The sequence below is a fragment of the Capsicum annuum genome, chromosome 9, assembly GCF_002878395.1.
Source record: "Capsicum annuum cultivar UCD-10X-F1 chromosome 9, UCD10Xv1.1, whole genome shotgun sequence".
NCBI classification, from domain to species: domain Eukaryota; kingdom Viridiplantae; phylum Streptophyta; class Magnoliopsida; order Solanales; family Solanaceae; genus Capsicum; species Capsicum annuum.
This window is the reverse complement of record NC_061119.1, coordinates 6,448,352-6,459,144: the sequence shown is the minus strand read 5'-3', so window position 1 is coordinate 6,459,144 and position 10,793 is coordinate 6,448,352. Positions and strand designations below refer to the sequence as shown.

Here is a 10,793-nt window from a genome sequence, read left to right as displayed (position 1 = left end):
TAAATAATATTTATGTTTTATTATCTGCTTTTATACTTGGAATTTTTCTGATAAAAATTCTTGCACTAATTGAATTACGGAAACTCCTTGGGAGAATGTGAGATAAAACTTAACTAATGTACTGATGGAGAAAATTTTCATAACTAGTCATAGTTTTGTTTTATTGAATCCAATCTTCCTTTTAGAATTATATTAATAATTGTATGTCGTGCATTAAGACGCACTCATTCGATCTACATATAAGTTCATAGAAGTATAAATACTTTACATCAGTAGACTTGGATGAAAAATAAGTCTTAATCAACTGCCCTATGCCAGCATATGATAGGTTCCTATATGTCCAAGATTTTACTCTGGCAATCATCTTATCTAGGAGTGTCTTATATTGGAGGATAGTGGTCTTCTTGGCAGTAAAAGGTATGCCCAGGTATTTAGAAGAAAGGGATCCTCTAGTGAACCCCAAAGGTTGAAAAATGGACTCTTGTATACTCAAATGAACACCACAAAAGTAAAGGGAGCTTTTGTCTGCATGAGCTACGGAACCAGAAGCATTTAAAAATACTGTGAAACAATTATGAAGCAACAACATAGACTGCAGATCACCCAAACAAATTAGTAAGAGGTCATCTGCAAATCCAAGCTGAAATCAGGTTGTTATTTTATTGTACTTAATTGTCTGTTCAAGTGCTGAAAAACAAAGGTACCGCTAATCTCAATCTGAAGATCATTTATAATACAAACTATAGTGTTATAAATACCAGCGTCGATTTCAACCATTGCTACTGAGAAGCTAATTTGGTAGCAGATTACTTTGCTAAAATGGCCTCTACTAGTGGAAATGAAACCTTTTTTTTTCTTACTCTTGGCAATCCCTTCCTCAAGATATCAAAGGTTTAATTCAACTAGACAAGTAGCAATTACCTTATATGAGGGAAAATATGAAAAATGTAATTTCTTTGTAAGTTGACGTATAGATGCTTTGGTAAAGAAGGAAATTGTATTGGCTACTCCTTCCTCACTCTTTTTTGTGGATCTTTTTCGTGGATCTTGTTGATTAATAGACATGGTAGGGCTCAAGCCTAACCCCCCTCACCAAAGGCACCACAACCTGAGGTGATGGCTTATTAAAACAAAAAAAAAAAGTACTCAATAGCAAGGACAAACAGAAATGCAGATAAGGGGTCACCTTGTTTCAGACCTTTTCTATCTGTGAATATAAGATTGTTCCACTCCTTTCTGGCTGGACAAGAAGAGAAATTAACCATTGCAGGTTTAGAGTTTCTCTGGGAAAAGATGAAAGGAAAACAAAGGGGTTGGAAAAAAGGGATATTTTTTATGAGAGAAATTGTCTTAGTTTAATGAATATTTAAGAGATCTGGGAGCGAAGGGAGAGTGGGAAAAGTTTTATTTCAATTTAGTATGTGACTAGATTCATAGCTGTACAAGATTTGAATAAGTTATTTTTTTATATAAACTTGAAATAATATGTTTCATTAAATAAATTTTCAGGTTTAGAAATTGCATAAAAGCATTATTAATTGTGATAATTAATAATTCAAAAGTATTTTAAAACAATAATGAGTAGAGAAATCATCATTTGACTCTCCAACTAATATCTTGATCACATAAAATTAAAGAAAGGGATGCTAGTTATGATTCACTTATAATAGCTTTCGATGTTTTAGTGTTATTTGATTGTCATAGAAATTAGTTTTATATAAATATATTTACTAAAAACTTGAAGGGCTTTAACGAAATGTTGTTATCCTTTTGAAATTAGATTTCAGACTAGACAACATAGCCATCAATCATTTTCCTAATATTAGCATTGGAAAATAAATTAATATTTTGTTATTAAACCCATACCTTATTTGAATTGTATATACTTAAAATTTAATCCTTAGGAAATGCGAAATGTTTGCCCAATTTTGCTTGTTATATTTTGAATTGGCAGGATCTTGTCAAAGTTTAATCAGAGTTCTAAATAAAAACAAAACATTACTTTACATCTAGCATTTTATTTCTCATAAAGTTTCTCAAGCTACGTCCTGTCGTAAAGCTGCTTGTCATAACTCGCTGATATTAGTTGTCAATGAAGATGCAGTTTAATGAAAAAGAAATATTACAATAAAGGTGCTGAATCACCCAGATCCACCCAACCGCCTATCGGAGGGCCACCGAGCAATTTAAGCCAAAAATGGGGCCAGAGTCCCATGCCCACTCCCCGAATTATGGGCCAACGCCCACCAAAAGCCACAAAAGCTCGTTCGCTCCATTTTGCTTGTTTGATGTTTACACTGTATCTCCCGTTTGACTTTCAAAATGTCCCTAGCGACTCCATCAGACCGCACAACACTCTATAGCCCACTAGGGGGGCACCAGTCAATTTCGTTCCAAACCAAGCTTAGCCCTCGAGCACATCCCTCAACCGTGGGATAACACCAACTAAAAGTCATAAAAAATGGTCCGTTCATGTCATTTCGCCCATTTGACTTGAAAAATTGTCCATGCGACCCTATCGAACCACTCAGATCCACTCCATAGCCCGTCATAGAGTTGTCGCTTGAGTTTTCTCCTAAACTGAGTCTGAGCCTCGAGCCCACCCCACAATCTTAGGTTAACACCCATCGAAAGTCGCAAAAAACAAATTGCTTGCAAAATGACCCCAGAAACCCCGATAGACCACCCACATCTACTCCAAAGCCTGTTGGGGGCAGCCGATTAAATTTTACCCCAAACTGAGCAAGACCCCTGGCCCACCATCACAACCATGGGTTAACGACCTAGAAATTCATTAAAAATGGCCCATTCATGTTGTTTCACCTGTTTGACCTGTAAAATGGCCCCCAAAAAACCCGCCAGACCATTAAAATCCACTCGATAGCCCACTGGGGGGCCATCGATAATTTTTTACCATGAACGGAGCTCGAGCCTCAGGTCCACCCCTGCAACTATAGGCTAACACCTATTGAAAGTTGCAAAAATGTTACATTCACGTCATTTCTCCCGTTTAACTTGCAAAATACCCCAGCAACCCCTGCTGGACCACTTAGATCACTCTACAGCTCGTCGGGATTGCTAGATGATTTTTGACCCAAACCAAGCTTGGGCCTCAAGCCTCGAACCCACACATGCAAACGTGGGTGAACACCCACCGAAAGTCATAAAAAATAACCCATTCATTGTTCGATCATTTTACTTTCAAAATGGCCCCATTGACACCATCGGAACACCCAAATCTACTTCACGGCCCGCGGGGAACTGCAGGTTAATTTTCATGCAAAATCAATCCCGATACCCGCACCTAACCCCTCAACCATGGGTTAACATCCACCAAAAGTCATAAAAAATTGCTCATTCGTACCGTTTTACCGATTTGACTTGCAAAATTGCCCCAACGACTCCGCCAAACCAACTTGATCGACTCCACAGCCCGACTGTGGGCCGTCGTTCAATTTTTTCCTAAACTAAGACTAGGCCCAGGGACATCCTGCAACGATGGGAAAACAACCACCAAGAGTCGTAAAAAATAGTCTGTTCGTGCCGTTTCACCGTTTTAACTTGCAAAATGGCCCAGTAACCCCTCCCGACTACCCAAATCCACTCCACAACCCGCTAGAGGGTCGGGACCAATTTTCCCCAAACTAATCTGAAGTACTAGTATCAACCCCGCAACTGTGGGATAAAACATAATTAAAGTCGCAAAAAATGTTCGTTCGCTAGCTGTTTTGCCTGTTTAACTTGTAAAATAGCCTAGTGACCCCATCGATCCATCCACTCTATAGCCACCGTAGTGCCGTCGATTGATTTTTTCCCTAAATTGTGCTCGAGTTCTGGGATCGCTACTAAAACCATGGGATAACACCCATAAAAAATAGCAAAAAAAGAATCGTTCGAGCCGTTTTTCACATTTGACTTGTAAAATGGCTCCAGTAACCCACTGGACAACCTAGATATACTCCTCAATCTACCAAGAGAGCTACTATTGGTCGATCATTGCCCAAACTAAGCCTGAGCCCCAGGCCCACCCTTACAACTATGGGCTAATACTAATTGAACGTCGCAAAAAAAGCCCATTCACGTTATTTCTCTCATTTGACTTGCACAATCGACCCAGCAACCCAGCCGGACAACCCAGTCCAACAGTCGATGTTTTCTACAAATTAAGCTCGCTCCCTGGGCCAATCCCACACAACTATAGGCTAACACCTATTAAAAACACAAAAAGGGAACCATTTCCGCCGTTTTTCCCGTCTGACTTGTAAAATGGATCCAATGTCCCCGTTGGACAACCCAGATCTATCACAGCCCACTTTGCAGTTGCCAATTGATTTTTCCCTAAACCAAGCTTGAAACCTGAGCCCACCCCTACAACCATGAGCTATCACCCATTGAAAGTCACAGAAATAGCTCGTTTGCGCCGTTTGACTTGCAAAATGCCCCAGCAGCCCTGTCGGACCACCCATATCCACTCCATAGTTTGTCGGGGGCCACCAGTTATTTTTTGTCATAAATTTAGCCCTAGAAATGGTACCACCTTGCAATCGTGGGCCAATACCCACCCAAATTCTCAAAAAATAGCTCGTTCCCCCTATTTCACCAATTTGACCTGCAAAATGTCCCAGCAGGTCCACCAGACCATATAGATCCATTCTATAACCTGTCTGGGGATAGTCGGTCAATTTTTGCCCTAAATAGAGATCGGGCTCTGATCCCACCTCCGTAACCATTGTTTAAAACCAATCAAAAGTCACAAAAAATGGCCCAATCGCACGGGTTTGCCAATTTGACTTTCAAAATGGACTCAACGGCCCCACCGAACCACCCAAATCTACTCTATAGCCCGACGAGGGGCCGGTGATTAATTTTTGCCCAAATTCAAATTGTACTATTGGCCCACCCTACAACGCGGGCTAAAACCTACCATAATTTGTAAAAAATGGTCCGTTTATACCATTTCACTTATTTAAGATGGAAAATAGCCCCAGTAAACAAGCTGAAACACCGAGATCCACTCCACAGCTGGTCGAAGGCCGTCGGTTGATTTTTTTCCTAAATTGAGCCTGGGTCATGGCCCAACCCCACAATCATGTGCTAGCACCCACCAAAAATAATAAAAATAACCCGTTCGCGCTGTTTTGCCTGTTTGACTTGCAAAATGGGCCCTACGGCCCCTTCGAATCGTGCAGATCCATTTCATAGCATGCCGTAGGGGTCGGCAATTGATTTTTATTCCAAATAAATCCTGAACCCACCCCCGCAATCGTGGGATAACACTCATCAAAAGTCACAAAAATGGCCTGTTCACATCGTTTCACCTTTTTGACTTGCAAAATTGCCCCAGTGGCCCCACCGAACCACTTATACCCACTCCACAACCCATCAGAGAGGCTCTGCTTAATTTTCTTACCAAATCAAGCCCATGCCCTAACCCCACCCCCGCAACTTTGGGGTGACGCACACCGTAAATTGCAAAAAATGACCGTTCACGTCGTGTCGTCCGTTTGACTTGAAAAATAGATCTAGTTGCCCTGTCGAACCACCAAAATTCACTCCAAAGCCCTTCGGGGGCCACCAATCAATTTAATCTCCAAATCAAGCCCAGGCCCTTGGCCCACCCCCACAGTGGGCTAACATGCACCAAAATGTGGAAAAAATGGCCCGTTTGACTAGTTATTTTTCATTAGCTAGATCCTTCTTATAGCCGGGAGGAGTAGACACCAACAAATTGGCCTTGACAGCTTAGAAGAAATTTTGTAGCCCAAAAACTGTTGGTGGTATCGATTTCCTTGACCTTACAGACTTGAACAAATATGCTATATGTAAACACTTTTGGGACTTATGCTTGAAGAATAACAGATTATGGATACGTCAAAAGTGATGACCCTTGGACTGTACAGGTAAACCAAACTTATTGGATGATCAAGAAGATACTCAATGCAAAAACAACTCTAGAAGTTGCTTTTCATGGGCGGAGATAGTTGCTACAAGCGTGGTCAAATGAACAACCTTCGTTGAATTTTTTTTCTTGCATATATAGGTTAAATATAGTTTTTTTTTTTTTTGGAATCTCTATTAAAAGTTGAACAACTTTGTCATAGAAAGCAGCAATAGCCTAGCCTTCAAAGGTGTGCAGTTTCACCCTTGCCGCGTGGGTTCGAGCCCCAACTCCAACATTATACTTCTTTTGCTTAGAAAGAACGAAAATTTATTTAAAATATGAACACCCGTGACAAAAAACCTGGTTCCGCCACTGTTGCTGATTATACAGAACTTGATGTGTCTCCTATGACTAAAACCAGTACTAAGATTGTATATCAAAATCTAAGAGGAAGATACATAAAATTGGAGTTGAGGAGGATAACATGCAACAACTTTGGAGCCCCTAGATGGAAATTTTTGTTCCTGGCTATATTGAGAAGGCTGCAAACTGAAGACAAGCTAGTAAGGTGGTATTCTATCCCTGATGTGCCCTGTGTTCTCTGTTAGAAAATTGATGAATGCTTAGACCACTTGTTCTTTCAGTGTCCTTTCTAAACTGAGGCGTGACTGTTAATTCTAGGGTGGTTGTCTCAAGCTAATCTTTATCGGCTATCCTTAGCTTTTTGTATTTACTTCCTTTGGCAAGAAAGAAATCTCAGGATCTTTAAGGGACAACAACGAAATGTTTATGCTTTAGTGAGGTCAATGTTCAACCTATTCATTATAGGGGGTCTACTGTGCACAGTCTAAGGCATTGATTAGATATGCTTAAAAGCTACCCTTAACTTAGCTTCGTTAGCTATGGTGCTTTTGTTCAATGTGTAGTTACTGGATGTAATGTTGGGAATGTCCAACATTATAGGTTTTTGTGCTTCATGTTACTTGGTAAATAAATTGTTTTAGTCACCAAAAAAATATAATTTGTGAGAATTTATTGATACAAAGTAAAAACACGTGACTTTGATAAGGATTTTATTATAATTTGACAATATTCTAAGTTATTCAATCTACTTATGTGCTGCATATATTTGACTCCACTATATTCCAATCCCCAACATAATTAGGGGCAAACTCATGTAAAATTTGTATTATGTATCTCATTTTTGTGTTATTATCTACACAAATAATATTGTTAGAATTCAATGACATAAAATAGTATTTCTTTTAAAGTAGTCAACAAAAGGAATGACAAATGTGAGATCTCACTCTTCATCTTACAACTAAGTAAATGATGGTTTTATTCTGTTAAAACTAGTATTAATGTCATTAATAAATGATCTATTACTTCACCATTAATCAAGTCAAAAAGTAAAAAATAATTCATCAATGTACTTATATGTAGATCGAATGAATGCATCTTAATCCACTGTAAGAATTGAAATAAATTGAATGAACTGCGGAAAAGAAAGACAAAGAATTTGCAGAAAATTTCTTCTCCTTTTCTTGATTGATCGATGTTCTGTACAATATTTTTGTATATATACAAGTAAAAGGAATTAATGCACAATCAAAAGAAAAGAAACGTAAACACCGAAGTACTCCTAAATAAGGTAAAGAATAATACACTCCTAAATAATATAGGATACTAGCCTAAATAAGGATACACAAAATATTTACCTAGGATGTACAAAAGGAATAAAATAATATTTACAATGATCTCCTGTTGATTTTGACGAAATCAACACGTTACAGCAAGTCAAAATCATGTACTGAGCAGGCGACTGTAATTTATCAATCAGATGAAATAGGTCAACCAACCTGGTCCAGTGAACGAGTTACAACATTATCTCAACACCCCCCTCAAGTGGGAGTGGACAAACGGACACACAACTTGCCCAAACCACTGTGATGAAGAGGACCGGTTAGTGATTTTATGAATAGATCAGCTAGATGAGAGGAGGATGGAACAAATGATAGTGAAATAAGTCCATCCAAAAACTTTTGTCAAACGAAATGGCGATCAATCTCAACATGCTTTGTTCTATCATGAAACAAGGGGTTCTTATCAATATGTATCTGCCTGACTTTCTGAATGAAGAGAAATAGACAATGATATTGGAATTGAGAGATATTGGAAGAGACGAGCCAACCATGTGAGTTTGGAAACCATACGCCTAATAGAATGATACTCAGCCTCGTCGAAGCTAAGAGAAATAAATGTTTGCTTCTTTGACTTCCAAGAGATTGGAGAGCCCCCAAGTGATATATAAAATCCACTAATGGATTTTCTTAAGTTCGGACATGTTCCCCAAACTGAATTACAAAAGGAAAGAAACTCAAAAGAAGAAGAGGCATTGAGAAAAAGGCCCAAACCTGGTTCCTTGGACAAGTAACGAAGAACATGTAATGTGGAAGTGAGATGAGGTACACGAGGATCTTTCATGAAATGTCTAAGATGTTGGACAGTAAAGGCAAGATCCGGCCTTGTGTGAGTAAGATAATTCAATTTACCAAGGATATTTCTATATACCATGGGATTTGGAATAGCATCTCCATCATTTAAACTTAGCTCTACTATAGGATCAAGAGGAGATGAAACTGGTTGCATAAATGTGACATCAAATTCCTTTAGGAGATCAATTTGCTGCATCGCATGGTGCCAGGTGTGCAATGGACCATGTGACGCATGCAAATCGCATAATGCCACTGTTTTGGGCATCCAAACGTGCCCTAAACGAGGTCCAAAAATCTCGAAACTCACCCATTATGTACTATCAACTTGCCCCATTGTGAATCAACAAAAATATCTAAAAACGGACAAAAAAAATCTGCAAAGATTGGAAGCTCAAAATGAGGCTAAGTCTCTTTAACACTTAGAAAATTCTCTTGTCTTTTCCACTCTATGAGCATACTACTAGGAGCTAACACATGCACGAATTTTTGCGGGGTGTTACAACAGACTTCCACAATCACCACTCTACCATCTTCTAGTCCTGCTCATCAAGTACCTCTGAAACTTACATCATCAAATTTTTTTTATGGAAGACACAGTTCCTTCCAATGGTTCGAGGTTATGGACTTGGCCATCATATTGATGGTAGTCAGGTGATTTCGGATCAGTTTCTGTACAATAACCAATGGAACCCAGCCTATCATTTTTGGGTTAGACAAGATCAACTTGTGTTAAGTTGGATCGTTGCTTCCTTATATGAAGGAATATTACCCTAACTAGTTGGTGCTGAGATGGCCCGGACAGCTTGGAACAAATTGGTTGTTGACTATGCTTCAGGTTCAAAGCCTCAAATTCATGAGTTGAAAACACAATTACACACAATGTAGAGAGACAATACCAGTATAGAGTCCTATGTGCAAAAGGCGAAAGGAATTGCAGACAAGTTGGCTGAATTACAGCATCTTATTGATGATGAAGATTTAGTTGAATTCGTCCCCATCCTATCATCCCTTTATAAGATCACTTGAATTGCGTCAAGAGGATATCTCCTTTGATGCTTTATATGGATTATTGTTGAATGAAGAACGACAATTAAAGAGAGATGAGGCTCTTAATATTATAGCACCCACAATATGCTACACTCAAAGTTCCTTTGCCCCCAGTCATGGTAGAGGTAGAGGTAGAGGTAACAGGGATCGTGGCTGTTCTCAAAATCATGTTTTTTCTCCAATGACTCAATAACGTGGTTTACAGAGCACCACTCAGTCCTGCAATAACCCGTCTTAATATTTCAATACGTCAATGATTATTTCTTATAATAGTGAAGGAAAATCCCATATTGCACGAGTTTTCCCATCATCCAAGACATCAAATGGTACTCAGGTATCTGGACGACCCGTTTCCAACCTAGCAACTTCCCAAAATTTACCTACTCAAAATTAGTTGATGGATAGTGGCATCACATATCATCTGACATCTGATCTTGATAACCTTGGCATTCACTATGAATATGAAAGCCCTGAGGAAGTAACTCTAGGTAATTACTTGACATTATGGATCTCTCATATAGGTGCAAGCTCTATTGTTGCTTCTGACAAAAACTTCAAACTTGACGATATTCTTCACTTTCCTACTGCTACTCAAAATTTAATTTCCATTAGTTCTTTTACTACATCTTATAATGTTTTTGTTGAATTTTTTACTAACCATTTTTTGATTAGGGATTTGGCAACGAGGGTACCACTACATAGAGGGCGGACTAACAGAGGACTATACTTGCTTCCTGTGACAAGACTATTTTCTCCGGCTTCCATCGTAGCTTCTCTTGGTGTTTGGCATGCTCATCTAGCACATGCATATTATCCTACCATCCATCAAGCATTGCCATCTACTATTTTCCAGTCTAGTAAATCCCCTAGATTGTGCACTACTTGTGTTGTTAGCAAAAGTCATAAGATTTCTTTTAGTGAGTCTAGTTTTCAGACTTCTAGCCCTCTTGATTTAATTTGTTCGGATGTTTGGGGACCTTCCCCAGTTGTTCCTAATGATGATTATCATTATTATGTGATCGTAAATATACTTGGATTTATTTTCCTCTCTCTAAATTTGAACTTTTGTCCGTTTTTATTCAGTTTAGCACTCTAGTTGAAAAATACTTTGGTCACCCTATTAATTGTTTTCAAGCTGACTGGGGAAGGGAGTCTCAAGCATTGACTAATTATTTACGTGCTAATGGAATTACACACGCATTTCCTATCCTCACTCTCCCGAACAAAATGATTGTGCAGAACATAAACGTAGGCATATTGTCGAGACTGGTAGAGCATTATTACACCATACCAATGTTCCTTCTCATTTTTGGACAAATGCATTTGAAACTGCCGTGTATACTATTAATAGATTACCCACACCACGGTTG

At 38.9% G+C, this 10,793-nt stretch overlaps 1 protein-coding gene across 1 annotated transcript; it reads right to left on the bottom strand.

The window, feature by feature from the left end:
• Positions 1-7,987: 7,987 nt before the first annotated feature.
• Positions 7,988-8,572, bottom strand: LOC124887410 (secreted RxLR effector protein 161-like). Its single transcript, XM_047397057.1, has one exon. The coding sequence runs from the start codon at positions 8,570-8,572 to the stop codon at positions 7,988-7,990; it is 585 nt and encodes a 194-aa protein (XP_047253013.1).
• Between the last annotated feature and the right edge of the window lie 2,221 nt (positions 8,573-10,793).

What these genes read in the sequence shown, in the direction of transcription:
- LOC124887410 (XM_047397057.1), bottom strand. Translation starts at nt 8,572, where the DNA reads ATGCAGCAAATTGATCTCCTAAAGGAATTTGATGTCACATTTATGCAA.